The 23,577-nt window shown below is 39.7% G+C and overlaps 3 protein-coding genes and 1 long non-coding RNA gene across 5 annotated transcripts in view; 2 read left to right on the top strand and 2 right to left on the bottom strand.

Moving 5' to 3' along the window:
* Positions 1-1,014: 1,014 nt before the first annotated feature.
* On the bottom strand, positions 1,015-7,706 carry LOC124261845. The gene is made up of 5 exons (XM_046696219.1): positions 5,542-7,706; positions 4,761-5,255; positions 4,619-4,724; positions 4,289-4,539; positions 1,015-1,059 (listed from the first exon to the last, which is right to left on the bottom strand). The coding sequence occupies exons 1-4, from the start codon at positions 5,719-5,721 to the stop codon at positions 4,334-4,336; spliced, it is 987 nt and encodes a 328-aa protein (XP_046552175.1). The 5' UTR covers positions 5,722-7,706; the 3' UTR covers positions 1,015-1,059; positions 4,289-4,333.
* A 688-nt stretch (positions 7,707-8,394) lies between these two features.
* Positions 8,395-8,987, top strand: LOC124261848. Its single transcript, XR_006894443.1, has 4 exons — positions 8,395-8,417; positions 8,642-8,723; positions 8,790-8,861; positions 8,911-8,987. It is a non-coding gene; the product is annotated as an uncharacterized LOC124261848 (long non-coding RNA).
* Positions 8,988-9,640: 653 nt separating this feature from the next.
* Positions 9,641-18,195, bottom strand: LOC124261846 (mpv17-like protein). Its single transcript, XM_046696220.1, has 5 exons — positions 18,076-18,195; positions 16,159-16,467; positions 11,124-11,191; positions 10,263-10,394; positions 9,641-9,997 (listed from the first exon to the last, which is right to left on the bottom strand). Exons 2-5 carry the CDS (start codon positions 16,451-16,453, stop codon positions 9,962-9,964), a joined length of 531 nt encoding a protein of 176 aa, XP_046552176.1. The 5' UTR covers positions 16,454-16,467; positions 18,076-18,195; the 3' UTR covers positions 9,641-9,961.
* LOC124261844 (sodium/hydrogen exchanger 8-like) overlaps positions 17,757-23,577 on the top strand; it is a 22,976-nt gene continuing 17,155 nt past the window's right edge. Inside the window, exons 1-3 of one of the 2 annotated variants that reach the window (XM_046696217.1) lie at positions 17,757-17,939; positions 18,193-18,574; positions 19,071-19,225. In XM_046696217.1, the coding sequence (XP_046552173.1) occupies positions 18,366-18,574; positions 19,071-19,225 (364 nt within the window). In that variant the 5' untranslated portion in view covers positions 17,757-17,939; positions 18,193-18,365. Of the gene's footprint in view, positions 17,940-18,189; positions 18,575-19,070; positions 19,226-23,577 lie in introns of those variants that run through there. The other variant, XM_046696216.1, reaches the window with a different exon arrangement.

Below are 23,577 nucleotides of genomic sequence, written 5' to 3'. Positions count from 1 at the left end.
TCTTTGAAGTTTTAAATATCGCCTCTCCAGAAAAACGCTAGAAACCATGTACAAATCGTTTGTGATGCCGATATTTGACTATTGTTGTCATATCTGGGATAATTGTACAAATGATCAGTCCCTCATTCTTGAACGGTTACATCTAGATGCACTTCGTACAACATGCGACGCAGTTCATGGCTCTAGTCATCATAGGTTATATATCGAAACAAAGTCTAAACCTTTAAAAGAAAGAAGGCGCGACATTAAACTAATATTTTTTTACAAGATGAATAACGATCTCGCACCTCACTACCTCTGTGACCTTGTCCCTAAATTTGTCTCCGAAAATAGTCAATATAATCTCCGTAATAAATTTAAGTTACAAACAATAAATTGTAGGACTAAAATATATGAAAAATCGTTCCTACCTGACACAAATAAAATTTGGAATTCATTACCTGATAATTTAGTATTCGCTAACTCAATCGGTGAATTCAAATCTCTGCTTAAAAATGATGAATCAAATAATTATCTAGATCTAAATTATGGCAGTCGATTCTGTTAGATCGTACACTGTCGACTTAAGCTCGGCTGTAGTGATTTGAATGCGGATAAAGTAAATAGACACATTTCTAACAACCCTGGGTGCGCTTGTGGATACCACAATGAAGATACTGTTCATTATCTTTTTACATGTAAGTTATACACTGCTATTAGAAATAATACCTACTTCTATGTAAATGGCAACAATCTCCAAACTGTGTTATACGGAATACCTCCGGCAAACAACAACGTCAGTAAGAACATAATAGAGTCCCTGCATCAGTACATCTTTAAGTCTAAACGATTTGACAAATTATTCTAGACAATTATATGCAATCAATTAATGAAGTGTAGCTGCAAGCTCAAGATTTATAAGCACCTACAACGCGCATATATAATTTAATTTGTAGTTTTTTGTATCCACTTCTCGTGTATTTGTTTAAATGATATATGTACTGGTGAGGTATTGATATAATCAGAGTTCTGCTTGTTTACAAAACCAGATTCTCTAGGAATAAAAATATGTTTAAACCAAGTGTACCACAGATTTAGGAGAAAGGCTTTGGATGGGTATGAAGAAGCAACACCTCAAAAGATTGCATCCCGACTTCAGATATATGAGAGTATCAAGTCAAGTCTGTACAGACAAAGAACCAACGAGGTCCCCTGTACTCTACAAGACGCCCAAGACCTACAGCTCCATGGGGATTGGGCTACTACATACCAAGGAGAAGATTTTCTACTGGTAGATGACAACAGCGGAAGTAGGATCATTGTTTTTGGATCTCTCTCTAGTTTATCCAGATTGTGTGAAAGTGATACTGTTTCAATGGATGGCGCTTTCAAAATTTGTCTCAAAATAGTTTATCAAGTATATATCATCCACTCCCATGATAAGTTATATGGTACATTGCCTGATCTTTTCTGTCTCCCTCCGGACAAGGCCAGTGCCACATACCGTCCGGTAAGCTCACTGTTAAATTGGGACAACTGGGTAGATACGCTCACTGCAGGATACGCTCACTGGAGGGGCAGGATACGTTCACTGCAGGGGCAGGATACGTTCACTGCAGGGTCAGGATACGCTCACTGCAGGTGCAGGATACGCTCACTGCAGGGGCAGGGGCAGGATACGTTCACTGCAGGGTCAGGATACGCTCACTGCAGGGTCAGGATACTCTCACTGCAGGGGCAGGATACGTTCACTGCAGGGGCAGGATACTCTCACTGCAGGGCAGGATACGCTCACTGCAGGGTCAGGATACTCTCACTGCAGGGTCAGGATACGTTCACTGCAGGGGCAGGATACTCTCACTGCAGGGTCAGGATACGTTCACTGCAGGGGCAGGATACTCTCACTGCAGGGGCAGGATACGCTCACTGCAGGGTCAGGATACTCTCACTGCAGGGTCAGGATACTCTCACTGCAGGGTCAGGATACTCTCACTGCAGGGGCAGGATACTCTCACTGCAGGGGCAGGATACTCTCACTGCAGGGGCAGGATACGCTCACTGCAGGGGCAGGATACGCTCACTGCAGGGGCAGGATACTCTCACTGCAGGGTCAGGATACGTTCACTGCAGGGGCAGGATAGATGACGCTCACTGCAGGGGCAGGATACGCTCACTGCATGTGCAGGATACGTTCACTGCAGGGGAAGGATACGCTCACTGCAGGGGCAGGATACACTCACCGTTTCACGAGCATGCGACAGTGATTCATAAACACATGTCATGACATATTTGAAACCATACAGTCATTATCAGTGTTTGCCCTTAACCCTGAATCATTATCAGTGTCTCCCCTTAACCCTGAAAAGCAGCAGGCCTTCAGGACCCAGAACCATAAAAAGTTGTGGGTCCTGATCAGCATGTGTAGGCCTAATATTGTAGCTACAATGTAAGTAATTCACAGCAAAAAAAAAAAAAAAACAGAGTAAAGAGTTAAATTTAACTCTGGTGACTGACTAGTCTTCACTTACAACAAACTCAACATCCATGTCAAGATCCATGTCAAGATCCATGTCAAGATCCAAGTCTTCTGACAAGCCTGAATCAGAATGTTCAGACAGCGATATGTCAGTGCAGTCAGTCACAGTCAGTCAGTCACAGTCATTGGGGATGAAAAACCTGTCGGTCATAAGGACCTGCAGAAAACAAACGCTGTGGGTCCGAGTGGTTTTCAGTTGGCGTTGGGCCTAAAGACCGACGTTAAGTTCGAACGCTGCCTCTGGTACACTATTATAGATATATGATACCAAATTCATCTTGGTTCATGGATTTGCTCGTAGTTATATTTTCTTGTGAAGTTTGCAAGTTCGGTATTTTTGTCTCACTGTGGCTTATAATCAAACCTGATAACGGTGTTGGTAGCTACACTGAAACGTCGCTCATATTATATCAAAGAAGTTGCATATCCATTGAACTCTCCTCGTTGTAAAAAAAAAAAAACTTGCACAGGAATGAGCGTTCCAACAATCCACCCCTGTTAATAATACATGCTTTTATAAAGCAGCAAGTCATGATTAGCTCCGTGTGCAAGCAGAGCGATTAACTCTGGAACATTGATGAAACAAGCGAGACTTTAGCTTGATTTGAAAGAAGAGACGGTGGTAGCAGTTTTAACGTTATCTAGAAGAAAACTAGTTCCAATTAAATCTGTGAACCGAGACGAGATGTTATCTTGTGAGCAGGGGACTCTGCGGCGACACTAGACTGGTAGAACTTCTCCGAGGTATGACGGTGAATGATGGTGCAAAGAGGATCTTGTAATCCACACATGAAGCAACTGGAAACCAAAAGCGTTCTCTTCAAAGTGGTGACACGCGAGTGAATTTGGACGATCTAAATATAATCCTGGATGCTGTAATTTGAATAGCTTCGAGCCTGTTATTTTTTTCCTTTGTTTGACAAAATCCACCCGGACAAAATCCACCCCAAAATTGCAACCTAGGACAAAATCCACCCGGATCTCAAACTCATTAAAAACTATGTTCTGTCAAAACATGAGTATAAAAGGCTCCAATCAGGCTTGCAAGAACATCTTAATTCTTTAAGGGGATTACGTAATGATCAAAGTGTGAGACTACTTAATGATATATGAAAGAGGATTAAGTAGTGATCAACATGTGACAAATGGAGAAACCTTTAATGTTTGAAACAACATCTAGGAACAACAGCCAATTAGGAAAACGTAAATGCTATCAAAACAATGCTTGCAATAATTGAGAAAAACAACTTGATCAAAGATCAGGAAACACAAAAACTTTTAACAATAGCAGTTTTAGAAGGGTGGATTTTGTCCATATTTTTTGTTAAGACTAGGTGGATTTTGACCGGGGTGGCAATTTTGGAGTGGATTTTGTCCGATCACCTTTGCAAGGAGATGCTACAATAGTCAGCACGTGTGTTGAGGAGATCCAGCATCAGTCTCACACACCAATCTGATATGACCGTAGCTTTCCAATATTTGTGAGATGGTAATTGCCTGTTTGGCACTGTTGGGTCACGTGGTGTTTCATGCTCAGCTGCTTATCAAATAGCACTCGCAAGTGTGTTCAGTATGTGAGACCTCTAAATGTTATTGTATCATTTTGGCAAAACACACGTGGGATTGCTGTAACAATGCTGAGTGTAGCACTATAAGGCCACTCACATGAGCTTAAACTGTTGTCGTATTTGTCTTCGTGATCATCTTTAAATAACAAGTGATAAAAATACACAAAGAGTAGATTTATTTCCCTGAATAGTACTGATATGAAGACACAAACTGCTCCATGACGTATCTGACGGTTCAAATAGTGATGGATCACTTGAAAACTAAATGAGAGACACTAGACGTAATAAACATGTTTGCTATTTGGTAGGAACAATTGAAACTAGATGTAATAAACATGTTTGCTATTTGGTAGGAACAATTGACACTAGATGTTATAAACATGTTTGCTATTTGGTAGGAACAATTGACACTAGATGTTATAAACATGTTTGCTATTTGGTAGGAACAATTGAAGACTAAATGTATTTGGTAGGAACAATAAACATGACACTAGATTTATAAACATGTTTGCTATTTGGTAGGAACAATTGACACTAGATGTTATAAACATGTTTGCTATTTGGTAGGAACAATTGACACTAGATGTTATAAACATGTTTGCTATTTGGTAGGAACAATTGACACTAGATGTTATAAACATGTTTGCTATTTGGTAGATTGTAGATGTTATAAACATGTTTGCTATTTGGTAGGAACAATTGACACTAGATGTTATAAACATGTTTGCTATTTGGTAGGAACAATTGACACTAGATGTTATAAACATGTTTGCTATTTGGTAGGAACAATTGACACTAGATGTTATAAACATGTTTGCTATTTGGTAGGAACAATTGACACTAGATGTTATAAACATGTTTGCTATTTGGTAGGAACAATTAAAACTAGATGTTATAAACATGTTTGCTATTTGGTAGGAACAATTAAAACTAGATGTTATAAACATGTTTGCTATTTGGTAGGAACAATTAAAACTAGATGTTATAAACATGTTTGCTATTTGGTAGGAACAATTGACACTGGATGTTATAAACATGTTTGCTATTTGGTAGGAACAATTAAAACTAGATGTTATAAACATGTTTGCTATTTGGTAGGAACAATTAAAACTAGATGTTATAAACATGTTTGCTATTTGGTAGGAACAATTAAAACTAGATGTTATAAACATGTTTGCTATTTGACACTAGATGTTATAAACATGGTAGGAACAATTAAAACTAGATGTTATAAACATGTTTGCTATTTGGTAGGAACAATTGACACTAGATGTTATAAACATGTTTGCTATTTGGTAGGAACAATTGACACTAGATGTTATAAACATGTTTGCTATTTGGTAGGAACAATTGACACTAGATGTTATAAACATGTTTGCTATTTAGGAACAATTGACACTAGATGTTATAAACATGTTTGCTATTTTAGGAACAATTAAAACTAGATGTTATAAACATGTTTGCTATTTGGTAGGAACAATTGAAACTAGATGTTATAAACATGTTTGCTATTTGGTAGGAACAATTGACACTAGATGTTATAAACATGTTTGCTATTTGGTAGGAACAATTGACACTAGATGTTATAAACATGTTTGCTATTTGGTAGGAACAATTGAAACTAGATGTTATAAACATGTTTGCTATTTGGTAGGAACAATTGAAACTAGATGTTGAAAAATTGTTTAACAAATCTGAATGACAGCACACAATATAACCAACATTTCACTTTAGATGTATCACACCTCACATCTCTAGAATCACACATCACAAAAATATCATAATGGCACAATATTAATGGTTAAAATAGTCTTACCCAATGGGATATTCGAACAAATTGTTCACTTCTTTGAGTGGCATTTTAACTTGAGTGGCAACAAATTGAGTGACAACAAATTGGTCATATCACCTTAACAGGTGGGACATTCTAACAACTTGGCTTAAGTCATCTCACCCGTTGGAGCATTTTAACAACTTGGCTTAAATCACCTCTCCCAGTGGGACATTCTAACAACTTGGCTTAAATCACCTCTCCCAGTGGGACATTCTAGCAACTTGGCTTAAATCACCTCACCCAGTGGGACATTCTAACAACTTGGCTTAAATCACCTCACCCAGTGGGACATTCTAACAACTTGGCTTAAATCACCTCACCCAGTGGGACATTCTAACAACTTGGCTTAAATCACCTCTCCCAGTGGGACATTCTAGCAACTTGGCTTAAATCACCTCTCCCAGTGGGACATTCTAACAACTTGGCTTAAATCACCTCTCCCAGTGGGGCATTCTAACAACTTGGCTTAAATCACCTCTCCCAGTGGGGCATTCTAACAACTTGGCTTAAATCATCTCACCAGGTGGGGCATTCTAACAACTTGGCTTAAATCATCTCACCAGGTGGGGCATTCTAACAACTTGGCTTAAATCATCTCTCCCAGTGGGGCATTCTAACAACTTGGCTTAAATCATCTCACCAGGTGGGTCATTCTAACAACTTGGCTTAAATCATCTCTCCCGGTGGGGCATTCAAACAACTTGGGTTAAAATCATCTCTCCCAGTGGGGCATTCTAACAACTTGGCTTAAATCATCTCACCAGGTGGGGCATTCTAACAACTTGGCTTAAATCACCTCACCAGGTGGGCATTCTATCAACTTGGCTTAAATCATCTCTCCCAGAGGGGCATTCTAACAACTTAGCTTAAATCATCTCACCAGGTGGGTCATTCTAACAACTTGGCTTAAATCATCTCACCAGGTGGGGCATTCTAACAACTTGGCTTAAATCATCTCACCAGGTGGGGCATTCTAACAACTTGGCTTAAATCATCTCACCAGGTGGGGCATTCTAACAACTTGGCTTAATGGCTTAAATCATCTCACCAAGTGGGCAGTTCAGCAACAGTATAAAGGCTGTGGTCCTTGTGTTGGCAGTGACAGCCCTGCCTCTGTGATGTGTTGCATCATCTTGCAGGAGACTTAAGTAAACAACACCTGCCACTCATGACAACATGGTATGAAGTCCTGAGTTTAAAACAAATCATCTTGTTATAATACAATGTCAAAGTGAAATACATTCCTTGTAGGAAGCTGTAATGACATGAAGATGTGATATAACGACATTATCACCTGAAAAGTCACCATATCAACATGTAATGATATGGGGTCCAGGTGGCTTTTGTCCGGGTGGCATTTGCCCAGGTGGCTTTTGTCCTGCTCCCAATGATATGACAAAAGCAATGCATTACATCACACAGACATGTTTTAACCTGAAATACCATCACACCAGGGTCTTGTTAACACATTATATCAGTCTGGTGTTATAGTGTGAGGTCACTACAGGACAAGGCCTCCTTGTTCAGGACATTCATACATTATATCAAATCCATGTGTAATAACATGAAAATAATCCATCATACTGGTTCTATTACTGGAACCTGGTGTTAAAACTTGAAATCACTACATTCTATCAAGGTTTTAAGTTATTACATGAAATCACTGAATTCTATCAAAGTTTTGAGTTGTTACATGAAATCACCACCTTCTATCAAGGTTTTAGGTTATTACGTGAAATCACTACCTTCTATCAAGGTTTTAAGTTATTACATGAAATCACTACCTTCTATCAAGGTTTTAAGTTATTACATGAAATCATTACATAAAACTTGCAGTCAACACATTATACCAAAGTCAACGACACTATACAAAAGCCTTGTGTTTCATAATGAATACACTATTTTATACCAAAGTCTTGTGTAATAAAATGAAATCACCATATTCTACCAGTCACTATGCCATAACACAAGATACAACACTATATGATGTAGTAGCCATTATGTCATAACAAAATCACCAGAGTAATCACAGACGTGCCAACAATTAAACATAAAACTATTAGAAGAAACATAAAAAGGCAACAAGTATTGATATAAAACTATGTTGATATTGATAACAACGGCTGTGAGCAATATTCATCACATTCATCTTGTTCATCATCGGTTTAGGTATTGTTGACAGGAACTGCACCATTGACAACCCTGAGATAGAGGTGATGAAAGATAATATCAGTAATACATCACTCACTCACACACACACACACACTCACACACACACACACACACACACACACACACAGAGGTTCAGTCAAACACTACCATCAACACATACTTCACACACACACACATTCAATCAAACACTACCATAAATACATACTTCACACACACACACACACACACACAGAGGTTCAGTCAAACACTACCATCAATACATACTTCACACACACACACACAGGTTCAGTCAAACACTACCATCAATACATACTTCACACACACACAGGTTCAGTCAAACACTACCATCAGTACATACTTCACACACACAGGTTCAGCCAAACACTACCATCAATCAGTCAAACACTACCATCAATACACACACACACACACACACACACACACACAGAGAGAGGTTCAGTCAAACACTACCATCAATACATACTTCACACACACACAGGTTCAGTCAAACACTACCATCAATACATACTTCACACACACACACAGGTTCAGTCAAACACTACCATCAATACATACTTCACACACACACAGGTTCAGTCAAACACTACCATCAATACATACTTCACACACACAGGTTCAGCCAAACACTACCATCAATCAGTCAAACACTACCATCAATACACACTTCACACACACACAGGTTCAGTCAAACACTACCATCAATATTATACATACTTCACACACACACACACACACACACACACACACAGAGGTTCAGTCAAACACTACCATCAATACATACTTCACACACACACACACAGGTTCATTACATATTCATATCACACCTATATGTTTTCACCATACTTCTGTGTTCTGTTTAACACACTGTTGTAAACTTGTATGAGAATGTATATCATGATCTGACTTTAAACGTGTGTTATATGTTGTATGAGAGCGGTGTTGATATACTATAGCAGCTTGTACACCGATCCCTATTCATTTATTGAATGAAAACAAGTCTAAATCACATTCACACACGATGGAGACACCATATTCTCTACGCTATGAAATGTAACAACTTCAGTTCACTAAAATATATTGTATTTTCCATAACACAATAAATATAATTGTAAAAATATGTCTAAAAGATCTTTTCACTTTGTGTAAACAAATCTGTATTGCTATAAAGGTATCTACATATGTAACTGTATAAATATTTGTACAAACATCCTCTAGAGAGAAGTAATAAATTAACAAGATCAGTAAAGCCAACAAGTAACACATCACCGAGGGCTGGCTCAGATGGCAAGGCTTACACAAGTACATGGTGGGAATGCCTGCTTAAAAACATATTTTTATATGTAACCATGGAAACAACAAACAACTGAATCAGGAGATGGACATCAGCTGTGGATGTTTCTGGTATCTAATGTTGAACAAATTTTAGACTGGTTAATGTAACCATGAACCGTGATGACAGAAAAACTGTGTATTTATGTAAACACTGCAGCGTTATACTGAATAGAGTGAGGTGGGGTTCTTGCTGCGGCAGCAATATTCATGCAACATCACAGCGGGGGATAGCAGAAATGGGCTTCACACACTGTACCTGTGAGGCGAATCGAACCCTGATTTTTGGTGTGACAAGCAAACGCTTTAATCACTAGGCCACCCCACCGCCCCTATACTGATTAGAAATGTGTCTCACAAAACAACGCTAGTTCAACAAACAAACAAATAAACAAACAGTATGTTGTGGCCTCAGATTAACAAGTTTCTTGATCAGCTCAAAGCAGACGGTCAGTAGTGTTGATCCCTGAAGTTGACCACCGACAGACCAGCTGCTGGACACCTCACTAATCCTCGGCCTCGTTAACTGCACTTGGATTTTTGGTCGTTGTTCTTATTCTAATAAAAAAAAAAACATAGCATAAATTTTCCTTCATATAACGAAATACTTGTCCTGAAAGAAACATCTCAAAAGGTGTCAGGGAGGGAGCGGACCGTGTCACAGTTGTAGACCCTCCTCCCCCTGTTAGTCCTATGTCAGCTTCCTGATGTCAGTGTTACAAAGTCAATGATGGTATTACAGTGTTACCAAGGTTACATAGTACAGGATAATGTGACGGTGTTACCAAGGTTACAGAGCACATAATTAAGTCTGGGCACTCACAGGATCTTCTTTCATGAAGCAGAGGAACAGACTCCACATGAAGGAAGCTCCAGCAACAAACACTGGCTTGTAGAGGTGGGGCACGGCGGAGTAGTTGACTGTCTGCACGAAGGGCCAGAACATCAGCCCAGTCTGATACAGGGAAGAATAGTTATCACAGGTGCAGAAGCTCACCTTTATGAGCATTGTGTTAAACCCCCTTCTTCCCATGTATGTTTATTTTTCTGCCTTCTTCCTGTTCATGTATATTTCACCTGCCTTCTTCATTTTCATGTTTATTTTACTCCCTTCTTCCCTTTCATGTTTATTTTGACCGCCTCCGTGGTGTAGTGGTTAGAGTGTCCGCCCAGAGAGCGGAAGGTCGCGGGTTCGATCCCTGAACTGCGTCATACCAAAAGACGTTAATATATGGTACTTGTTGGTCCCTGCCTGGCGTTCGGCATTAATGGGTACAACAAGGACTGGTTGGCTCGGAGTCAGTATAATGTGTCTGAGTAGGGTATTCATGCTTCACTACGGCATGGTATCTCAGTGGGCTAGCACTATAAAACCAGCTTCAGTCTGGGCTAGTACAAGCAGCCGCACATACACATACACACGCATGCACGTCGTCATATGAGCGAAATGTTCTCAAGCGCAATGTTAAACCCAATTTCACCTCACCTCATGTTTATTTTACTCCCTTCTTCCCTCGTATTATATTACTGCCTTCTTCCCTTTCATGTTTATTTAACTCCCTTCTTCCCTTGTGGGAACAGTTTTCTTACATTCTTAACTTTTATGTTTATTTTACTCCCTTCTTCCCATGTACTTGTATTTGACTGCCTTCTTCTCTTTATTTCTATTTTACTGCCTTCTCACCTTGTATGTCTTGAGGAACTTTGCCTTGATTTCTGTAACTACATCCTTCCTTTCCAGGAGACTAGTAGCTGAAAACATACAGTGAGTGTTGGGCTTAATGTCATCATATGGAACAGTGTTTGAGATAGATTGGGATTATGTGGGAGAAAAGCTAAAGGAGTCACATGTCAACTTGTTCCTTCAAACTATCTACTGGTACATTCAAACCATTGAGCTACCTTGGGGAACAGCACAACTCATCTCTCAGGACTAATCTATCAAATATACAGTGGGGAACAGCACAACTCATCTCTCAGGACTAATCTATCAAATATACAGTAGGGAACAGCACAACTCATCTCTCAGGACTAATCTATCAAATACATTGGGGAACAGCACAACTCATCTCTCAGGACTAATCTATCAAATATACAGTGGGGAACAGCACAACTCATCTCTCAGGACTAATCTATCAACTATACAGTAGGGAACAGCACAACTCATCTCTCAGGACTAATCTATCAAATATACAGTAGGGAACAGCACAACTCATCTCTCAGGACTAATCTATCAAATATACAGTAGGGAACAGCACAACTCATCTCTCAGGACTAATCTATCAAATACATTGGGGAACAGCACAACTCATCTCTCAGGACTAATCTATCAAATACAGTGGGGAACAGCACAACTCATCTCTCAGGACTAATCTATCAACTATACAGTAGGGAACAGCACAACTCATCTCTCAGGACTAATCTATCAAATATACAGTAGGGAACAGCACAACTCATCTCTCAGGACTAATCTATCAAATATACAGTAGGGAACAGCACAACTCATCTCTCAGGACTAATCTATCAAATACAGTAGGGAACAGCACAACTCATCTCTCAGGACTAATCTATCAAATACAGTAGGGAACAGCACAACTCATCTCTCAGGACTAATCTATCAAATACAGTGGGGAACAGCACAACTCATCTCTCAGGACTAATCTATCAAATACATTGGGGAACAGCACAACTCATCTCTCAGGACTAATCTATCAAATATACAGTGGGGAACAGCACAACTCATCTCTCAGGACTAATCTATCAACTATACAGTAGGGAACAGCACAACTCATCTCTCAGGACTAATCTATCAAATATACAGTAGGGAACAGCACAACTCATCTCTCAGGACTAATCTATCAAATATACAGTAGGGAACAGCACAACTCATCTCTCAGGACTAATCTATCAAATACATTGGGGAACAGCACAACTCATCTCTCAGGACTAATCTATCAAATACAGTGGGAACAGCACAACTCATCTCTCAGGACTAATCTATCAACTATACAGTAGGAACAGCACAACTCATCTCTCAGGACTAATCTATCAAATACAGTAGGGAACAGCACAACTCATCTCTCAGGACTAATCTATCAAATAACAGTACAGTGGGGAACAGCACAACTCATCTCTCTCAGGACTAATCTATCAAATACACAGTGGGAACAGCACAACTCATCTCTCAGGACTAATCTATCAAATACAGTTGGGGAACAGCACAACTCATCTCTCAGGACTAATCTATCAAAATACAGTGGGGAACAGCACAACTCATCTCTCTCAGGACTAATCTATCAAATATACAGTAGGGAACAGCACAACTCATCTCTCAGGACTAATCTATCAAATATACAGTAGGAACAGCACAACCATCATCTCTCAGGACTAATCTATCAAATACATTGGGGAACAGCACAACTCATCTCTCAGGACTAATCTATCAAAATACAGTGGGGAACAGCACAACTCATCTCTCAGGACTAATCTATCAACTATACAGTAGGGAACAGCACAACTCATCTCTCAGGACTAATCTATCAAATATACAGTAGGGAACAGCACAACTCATCTCTCAGGACTAATCTATCAAATATACAGTGGGGAACAGCACAACTCATCTCTCAGGACTAATCTATCAATCTATACAGTAGGGAACAGCACAACTCATCTCTCAGGACTAATCTATCAAAATACAGTAGGGAACAGCACAACTCATCTCTCAGGACTAATCTATCAAATACAGTAGGGAACAGCACAACTCATCTCTCAGGACTAATCTATCAAATATACAGTGGGGAACAGCACAACTCATCTCTCAGGACTAATCTATCAAATACAGTAGGGAACAGCACAACTCATCTCTCAGGACTAATCTATCAAATATACAGTGGGGAACAGCACAACTCATCTCTCAGGACTAATCTATCAAATACAGTAGGGAACAGCACAACTCATCTCTCAGGACTAATCTATCAAATATACAGTAGGGAACAGCACAACTCATCTCTCAGGACTAATCTATCAAATACAGTGGGGAACAGCACAACTCATCTCTCAGGACTAATCTATCAAATACAGTGGGGAACAGCACAACTCATCTCTCAGGACTAATCTATCAAATATACAGTGGGGAACAGCACAACTCATCTCTCAGGACTAATCTATCAAATATACAGTAGGGAACAGCACAACTCATCTCTCAGGACTAATCTATCAAATATACAGTAGGGAACAGCACAACTCATCTCTCAGGACTAATCTATCAAATACATTGGGGAACAGCACAACTCATCTCTCAGGACTAATCTATCAAATACAGTGGGGAACAGCACAACTCATCTCTCAGGACTAATCTATCAACTATACAGTAGGGAACAGCACAACTCATCTCTCAGGACTAATCTATCAAATATACAGTAGGGAACAGCACAACTCATCTCTCAGGACTAATCTATCAAATATACAGTAGGGAACAGCACAACTCATCTCTCAGGACTAATCTATCAAATACAGTGGGGGAACAGCACAACTCATCTCTCAGGACTAATCTATCAAATACAGTAGGGAACAGCACAACTCATCTCTCAGGACTAATCTATCAAATATACAGTAGGGAACAGCACAACTCATCTCTCAGGACTAATCTATCAAATATACAGTAGGGAACAGCACAACTCATCTCTCAGGACTAATCTATCAACATACAGTGGGGAACAGCACAACTCATCTCTCAGGACTAATCTATCAAATATAGTGGGGAACAGCACAACAGCATCAACTCATCTCTCAGGACTAATCTATCAAATACATTGGGGAACAGCACAACTCATCTCTCAGGACTAATCTATCAAATACAGTGGGGAACAGCACAACTCATCTCTCAGGACTAATCTATCAAATATACAGTGGGGAACAGCACAACTCATCTCTCAGGACTAATCTATCAAATATACAGTGGGGAACAGCACAACTCATCTCTCAGGACTAATCTATCAAATACATTGGGGAACAGCACAACTCATCTCTCAGGACTAATCTATCAAATACAGTGGGGAACAGCACAACTCATCTCTCAGGACTAATCTATCAAATATACAGTAGGGAACAGCACAACTCATCTCTCAGGACTAATCTATCAAATACAGTGGGGAACAGCACAACTCATCTCTCAGGACTAATCTATCAAATACAGTGGGGAACAGCACAACTCATCTCTCAGGACTAATCTATCAAATATACAGTGGGGAACAGCACAACTCATCTCTCAGGACTAATCTATCAAATATACAGTAGGGAACAGCACAACTCATCTCTCAGGACTAATCTATCAAATATACAGTAGGGAACAGCACAACTCATCTCTCAGGACTAATCTATCAAATATACAGTGGGGAACAGCACAACTCATCTCTCAGGACTAATCTATCAAATACATTGGGGAACAGCACAACTCATCTCTCAGGACTAATCTATCAAAATACAGTGGGGAACAGCACAACTCATCTCTCAGGACTAATCTATCAAATATACAGTGGGGAACAGCACAACTCATCTCTCAGGACTAATCTATCAAATACAGTGGGGAACAGCACAACTCATCTCTCAGGACTAATCTATCAAATACAGTGGGGAACAGCACAACTCATCTCTCAGGACTAATCTATCAAATATACAGTGGGGAACAGCACAACTCATCTCTCAGGACTAATCTATCAAATACATTGGGGAACAGCACAACTCATCTCTCAGGACTAATCTATCAAATACATTGGGGAACAGCACAACTCATCTCTCAGGACTAATCTATCAAATACATTGGGGAACAGCACAACTCATCTCTCAGGACTAATCTATCAAATATACAGTGGGGAACAGCACAACTCATCTCTCAGGACTAATCTATCAAATATACAGTGGGGAACAGCACAACTCATCTCTCAGGACTAATCTATCAAAATACATTGGGGAACAGCACAACTCATCTCTCAGGACTAATCTATCAAATATACAGTGGGGAACAGCACAACTCATCTCTCAGGACTAATCTATCAAATATACAGTGGGGAACAGCACAACTCATCTCTCAGGACTAATCTATCAAATATACAGTGGGGAACAGCACAACTCATCTCTCAGGACTAATCTATCAAATACAGTGGGGAACAGCACAACTCATCTCTCAGGACTAATCTATCAAATATACAGTGGGGAACAGCACAGCTCATCTCTCAGGACTAATCTATCAAATACATTGGGGAACAGCACAACTCATCTCTCAGGACTAATCTATCAAATACATTGGGGAACAGCACAACTCATCTCTCAGGACTAATCTATCAAATACATTGGGGAACAGCACAACTCATCTCTCAGGACTAATCTATCAAATATACAGTGGGGAACAGCACAACTCATCTCTCAGGACTAATCTATCAAATATACAGTGGGGAACAGCACAACTCATCTCTCAGGACTAATCTATCAAATACATTGGGGAACAGCACAACTCATCTCTCAGGACTAATCTATCAAATATACAGTGGGGAACAGCACAACTCATCTCTCAGGACTAATCTATCAAATACAGTGGGGAACAGCACAACACTAATAGTAATAGTACTAACCTACTGGCAGCAAAGGGGAACAGCACAACTCAATGATCAGACACATCTGACTTACAACAAACGATTACCCAGAGATTGTACAGGAAAACTTACATGTGTAAAAACTCAGATTGCCGACAGGAGCAAACACAAGCTGTTCAATAACAACTTTCTTGATGACAGCGCTGAAGTGTGTTCCTGGCAAGACACGTTCTGCAAGTCGGATCCACCCAACAACAAGGGGAGCAATCACCATCGACCCAACCACTGTCATTCGGGCAGTTTTCCACATGTCAAGTTTCTTTTTCTTTGAGATGAGTTTCTGCTCGGAGACATCAGCAATGGTCCATAATATTGCATAGGTTGTCATAGTGTTGAGCATGGGGTGCTTCTTGAATATCAACACCATCTTGTCTGGAAGGTCTGTACAACATAGCAATATTGTATAAGATAATGTTACCCATGTTTTCAATATGATGCCTAGAAACTTCATTCGTTAGAAACTTCAGTATTGACAGCCTAGAGATCTTAAACATTCCCAAATGAAACACAGCTATTGTATTTTGATGTTGAAGTAGGTAAAACCAACAGAAAATCATATTTTGATTTGACAGTCGACATGCAATAACTTATGTTACTGAGGTTAGTTAGGATGAAGCTTAAAGGTCACAAGCAACGTAAAACACAACTTTGCAGATTCTGATACCTTTCGGTATGGACTTACCGAAACAAATCATCAAAAATGTAAATTCAACTTATAAAGTTGAAAAATAACGCGATGAAAAAAAACGCGCGCAAAATGGGAGTTCAAACGATTCACTAAAACTGGTTTCAACAGCTGGGCTGCGCTCATAGCACGTGCGCAGTAAAAGAGGTTCGCGTAACTTGGAAGCGGGCTGTCCGGTGAATACTCGGTGAAGGCTTTGGTGTGAGCTATTTTCCTAATGTTTTGTTGATATTTCACAGGCGCGAGCTTTTTTTATGTTATGACAATAAATAAACTGTTTATATAATTTCATTTGTCTATTTCACCACACGTTCTTCTTACCGAGTCACTTTCTCAGTTCAATACTTAAAAGCAATGTCATTATTTTAATTTAGCGTTGACAGAATTTCTAACTGTGATATAGATATGTCGTTTTACAGACAAAACTCAATGTCTTGTTTTATTGACACCTGTGTGTCTGCCTGCCTGTCTGCTAATGACAATATTCAACACACAACTGCGATCACTGACCACATGCAATTTGAACTTAACACCAATCAGGCTATACACCATAAACAAAACGCATTGATTTATGGCCCGAGTTCGGTCTCTGTCACATTATGTATTTACACAGACAGGCAGGTGTGATACTTGAACACATGACATGTTATGATGTCTGTTGATTGCAAAATGTTATACACAAAAAAATGAGCATGTATTTACAAAACCCAATATCTCTATATATACACACACAATGAGCCGTGAGGGCATCTGCAAATGAACCAGCTATTACACTTGAGTGCACACCCACCCGCTCTGACTGGGTTCGGTATCCCGGCTGCTTCGTTTCTTGGGGAATAAACCCATGTACACAATATTGCACTTTTGATTTGCGATTGTACGCTTAGAATTTTGTTTATATGTTATTTCATAACCAGCAATGTATATTATATGTCATGAATAAGTGATAATTGTGTTTTAATTATGTTTGATTTCTTGGTTGCATGTGACCTTTAAATGTTGCTTATTAGGAAGAAGAGCAGCTGTACTTGGCACCTTCCACCACAAGAACGAGATTCTTCCTTAGCTTTAGTTTCAACGTCGGTTAGAAATGGGGCTGAGGATAGTGCTGGAGCTGTTCTGAAAGTATCATAACTGGTCAATGCTGTAACTGGGACTGACACGCGTGGTAAGTGAAGCATGACCCAAAGACAGGTCAATGACATTTTTCAATACGGACGGATGTTTTGTTATGGCTGTCAACCAGCTGATAGTGATAACACTAGCCTCGATTTACAGTTAGACTAGCCCTACATTCTATTTACCCGGCTATCACTGCTTCCACTGCAGAACTGCCATCTGAGTCTTTCCCTCTCAAACGACCTTTCATCGGGTCTAATGTCACTGATTCGATATACTTCACCTCTTTCCTCTGGGCGCAGACATCTTGGAATGAAACAGAGGCTCCAGAATTTGACAACTTCCGCTTCGTGTCGGCACGCGACTGTGAGTTAGTACGAAGTGGAATAAGATATGAATTTGGCAATGACAGCTGGTGAATAACTAACGATAATAGTGTACGTCTTTGGAAAGTTGATGTACATCTACAGTTGCGATGCAATATAAACCATTCTTAGCCGCTTTCGTGGCTGTACTGGTGATGTATCTAGCTGATACCATCAGCCCACAAGATGAGAGAGGCACAGAACAGCAAAGGAGAGAGTCCCATAGGGCCAAACGAGCCATCGCACCGCCCCAACCCGCACCATTCACTACACTGACCCCAGCTCCTGTAACAGTAGCGGAGGTGAACACTACGGCAAAGTAAGTCTCCATAACAGGTTGACGGACGTGTTTTTCCGTTGTATCATGTCTATTGTTTACATTATCTATCCATCCATCCATCCATCCATCCATCCATCCATCCATCCATCCATCCATCTATCCATCTATCTATCTATCTATCTATCTATCTAATCCTGAATATTGCTGAATCAGTGAATGTGGAACTATTCACACCAAACAATACAAAATCAAATGTAAAGAAGCAGTTTTATTCGTTATGTTAGTAATTGGTTAGGTCTTTTCTAGAAGCTGCGTAAAACCTCACTCACTCCACTTACTCACTCACTCACTCAAACACCCACTCAGATTATACATGCCTTACCATGCCTTACCATGCCCCCTACCATGTCTATGACCTTCAGGCTAACTGTGGTTACCTGATTCTGCCCACCTTATATAGGTATGACAGCTCTTCCTGTTTGATCTTACCCAATCTCTTCATCTATACCTAATATTGTTTTGTAATGCTTGGCAGTGGCACCAATGGAACTGCTTTGAATCTCACAACATCGACAACACCTTTGCCGAAAAGTACCGAGCCGTCCCCTGAGGGGGACCTACCCAAGAAAGGGGCAGCGGAGGAGGAACACAGTAGCAGTCTCACCATCTTCTTTGTGCTGCTCATCGTGGGTAAGTACTGGAGTTAAATACCAGGATGCAATCTTTATTTCATTGTTAAAACTGACAGCCACTGTAGGAATCCAGCTTTTTGATGTGATTGAGATTATCCTTACAGGTCACATGCAACCCAAAATCAAACATAATTAAAACACAATTATCACTTATTCATGACATATAATATACATTGCTGGTTATGAAAAAACATATAAACAAAATTATAAGCGTACAATCGCAAATCAAAAGTGCAATATTGTGTACTTGGGTTTACTTCACAAGAAACGAAGCAGCCGGGGTACAGAACCCAGTCAGAGCGGGTGGGTGTGCACTCAAGTGTAATAGCTGGTTCATTTGCAGATGCCCTCACGGCTCATTGTGTGTGTATATATAGTGATGTTGGGTTTTGTAAATACATGCTCATTTTTTGTGCATAACATTTTGCAATCAACAGACATCATAACATGTCATGTGTACAAGTATCACACCTGCCTGTCTGTGTAATTACATAATGTGACAGAGACTGAACTCGGGCCGTAAATCAATGCATTTTGTTTATGGTGTATAGCCTGATTGGTGCTAAGTTCAAATTGCATGTGGTCAGTGATCGCAGTTGTGTATTGAATATTGTCATTAGCAGACAGGCAGGCAGACACATAGGTGTTAATAAAACAGACATTGAGTTTTGTCTGTGACAACGACATATCTATATCACAGTTAGAAATTCTGTCAACGCTAAATAATGACATGCTTTTAAGTATCGAACTGAGAAAGTGACTCGGTAAGAAGAACGTGTGGTGAAATAGACAAATGAAATTATATAAACAGTTAATCTACTGTCATAACATAAAAAAAGCTCGCGCCTGTGAAATATCAACAAAACATTAGAAAAATAGCTCACACCAAAGCCTTCACCGAGTATTCACCGGACAACCCACTTCCAAGCTGCGCGAACCTATTTCACTGCGCACGTGCTATGAGCGCAGCCCAGCTGTTGAAACCAGTTTTCCCCCGAAAAATGTTTGGGGAAAATTAGGGAATTGTTTGAACTCTGTTTTCGCGCAGTTTTTTTCATCACGTTATTTTTCAACTTTATAAGTTGAATTTAATATTTTTTTGATGATTTGTTTTGGTAAGTCCATACCGAAAGGTATCAGAATCTGCAAAGTTGTGTTTTACGTTGCATGGGACCTTTAACAACTGCAGCATAATTAACAATTGATTTCCACGAGACAGTTACAACACTTGTAAGGAATGTACTGTCAGTGATTGTGGGGTGTCTATATCATGATGTACGTGTATCATGGTAGTTTATTATCCTATAGAAACCGAGGTTGGTGAAACTGTTGAGCAGTTGGTGGTGCACGGCTTGTGTGTTTATCAATCTGTTTATTGATCAGCACCTGCTAGTTTCCGAAATCAATTTGACAGTTTAGCTGTGATTGTTACCAGCTATGATCATGATGACAGGTGCAAAAACTGTTAGGAGACAGGTTTCAGCTGGTGAGAAGCCTGTGTTGACATGGTCTTCATCTGTTCATTGTTTGGGAAAGTAACACATTTTTTCAAAACTGTATTTGAATCACAAATGACCCAAAAAATAATTCTTGGAATAGATATTTTGCCATCATGGCCTATTTTACACATCGTATTTTAGAATAGAAATGGAATGTTAAGTAGAAACTGTGAAGGAAGCACTGTGGTTCTAAGAAAACTAGGACATGTAAGGAGAGAGTAAAGACTACACACACAACATTATCGATAATGCCGACACATATAGTGTTTCCACTAAAGTACTGTCGGAAATAGAAAAAACCCTGTAACTCTGTATCCCTAAAATTTACACAATTGCAAATAGCATATCATCGAAATAACCCACATCGGCCTAACTGGGCATTCATTGGGATGCGTAATAGGATATGCAGAAAAGCATGTTTACTCGTAAAATCGGACAAAACTTAGAAAAATACGAATAGCTGCTGAAAACTATAGATCAGACTATTCATGGCAATTAGGTCACTCAGCGAGGTTTGACGACGGACCATCGACTTACCTGGCATGAAATGCACGTGCTGCCTACAGGCACAAGGGGTCATCTCATACATAGTTGATGCCTTTTCTTGTGTGTTGAATATGCCCCATCTATTGATTAACATCTTACGTGTATTTCTGTCATAAGTTTATGTTCTGATATGTAAAAGAGTATGATACCCTTAGAAAAGCATAATCAGTCATCATATTAAATGTCTCAAAATATATAGGTGGCATATGACCACCCGAAGATCGACAGGACTGGATATTATTTGTAAATTGTTATGGCATGCCGTTTACTTCCCCAGTTTAATTCACCTGAAGGATCATCTTATCTTAGCTGATATCTCTATACCCCAGCCCGACCCCAAACCACCGTCTGCGACACCCGTCCTTGTTTGGCTTTTGAGACGACCCCTCCTACCTGTTTCTTTTTATAGTGATAGTGAGACTCCATGGTTGCTACATCCTTAATAGTTTCAGTATTAAAGTTATTATTTTTTACTTTAGCTATTGTTTATAATGAAGCTAAGTCTAATTTCAAAATGGGTATTAAAAGAGTGTCCTTTGTAATACAATATCATCGCCCTCTAATTTGCATAAAGCCATGGCCTGTTCCAAATAAGTCGATTTGGACTTAGAGAAAAAAACCATTGCTTATTTCTGCCCTAATCTCTCCCTAGTAAGTCCAATTTTTATGTTTCCTATCTCCCTACCACTGAGACTGTAGTTAGGCCGAACTTAGTTTAACAAATATTTCACACTTTCACATATTATCTACATAAATGGTAGATGTAAATGTGAAATAACAGTGTTTTTCTATTTTCGACAGTACTTTACTTGCTGTACACAACATTATTGATAATAACGACACACGGTGAAGTGTTTCCACTTGTTACTGTATACAACATTATCGATAATAGCGACAGATGGTGAAGTGTTTCCACTTGCTGTACACAGCATTATCGATAATGCCGACACAAGGTGAAGTGTTTCCACCTGTTGCTGTATACAACATTATCGATAATAGCGACACATGGTGAAGTGTCTCCACCTCTTGCTGTATACAACATTATCGATAATAGCGACACATGGTGAAGTGTCTCCACCTCTTGCTGTATACAACATTATTGATAATAGCGACACATGGTGAAGTGTCTCCACCTCTTGCTGTATACAACATTATCGATAATAGCGACACATGGTGAAGTGTCTCCACCTCTTGCTGTATACAACATTATCGATAATAGCGACACATGGTGAAGTGTCTCCACCTCTTGCTGTATACAACATTATTGATAATAGCGACACATGGTGAAGTGTCTCCACCTCTTGCTGTATACAACATTATCGATAATAGCGACACATGGTGAAGTGTCTCCACCTCTTGCTGTATACAACATTATCGATAATAGCGACACATGGTGAAGTGTCTCCACCTCTAGCTGTATACAACATTATCGATAATAGCGACACATGGTGAGGTGTCTCCACCTCTTGCTGTATACAACATTATCGATAATAGCGACACATGGTGAAGTGTCTCCACCTCTTGCTGTATACAACAATATCGATAATAGCGACACATGGTGAAGTGTCTCCACCTCTTGCTGTATACAACATTATTGATAATAGCGACACATGGTGAGGTTTCCACTTGTTGCTGTACACAACATTATCGATAATAGCGACACATGGTGAAGTGTCTCCACCTCTTGCGGTATACAACATTATTGATAATAGTGACACATGGTGAGGTTTCCACTTGTTGCTGTACACAACATTATCGATAATAGCGACACATGGTGAGGTGTTTCCACTTGTTGCTATACACAACATTATTGGTAATAGCGACACATGGTGAAGTGTTTCCACTTGTTGCTATACACAACATTATTGGTAATAGCGACAGATGGTGACATGTTTCCACGTGTTGCTGTATACAACATTATTGATAAAAGCGACACATGGTGAAGTGTTTCCACTTGTTACTGTACACAACATTATCGATCATAGCGACACGTGGTGAAGTGTCTCCAACTGTTACGGTACACAACATTATCGATAATGGCGACACGTGGTGAAATGTCTCTACTTCTTGCTGTATACAACATTATCGATAATAGCTGTGTGCTGGTATGTTCTGTGTGTGGTGGTGTGTCCTGTATATGGTGGTATATCCTGTATATGGTGGTATGTCCTATATATGGTGGTATGTCCTGTGTATGGTGGTATGTCCTGTATATGGTGGTATGCTCTGTGTATGGTAGTATGTCCTGTATATGGTGGTATGTTCTGTGTATGATGGTATGTTCTGTGTTTGATGGTATGTCCTG

This window comes from Haliotis rubra, unplaced genomic scaffold (genome assembly GCF_003918875.1).
Source record: "Haliotis rubra isolate DU_JTF1 unplaced genomic scaffold, ASM391887v1 Scf812, whole genome shotgun sequence".
NCBI lineage: Eukaryota > Metazoa > Mollusca > Gastropoda > Lepetellida > Haliotidae > Haliotis > Haliotis rubra.
Note: the sequence above shows the minus strand (reverse complement) of the source record. Positions and strands in the feature narration are given on the sequence as shown.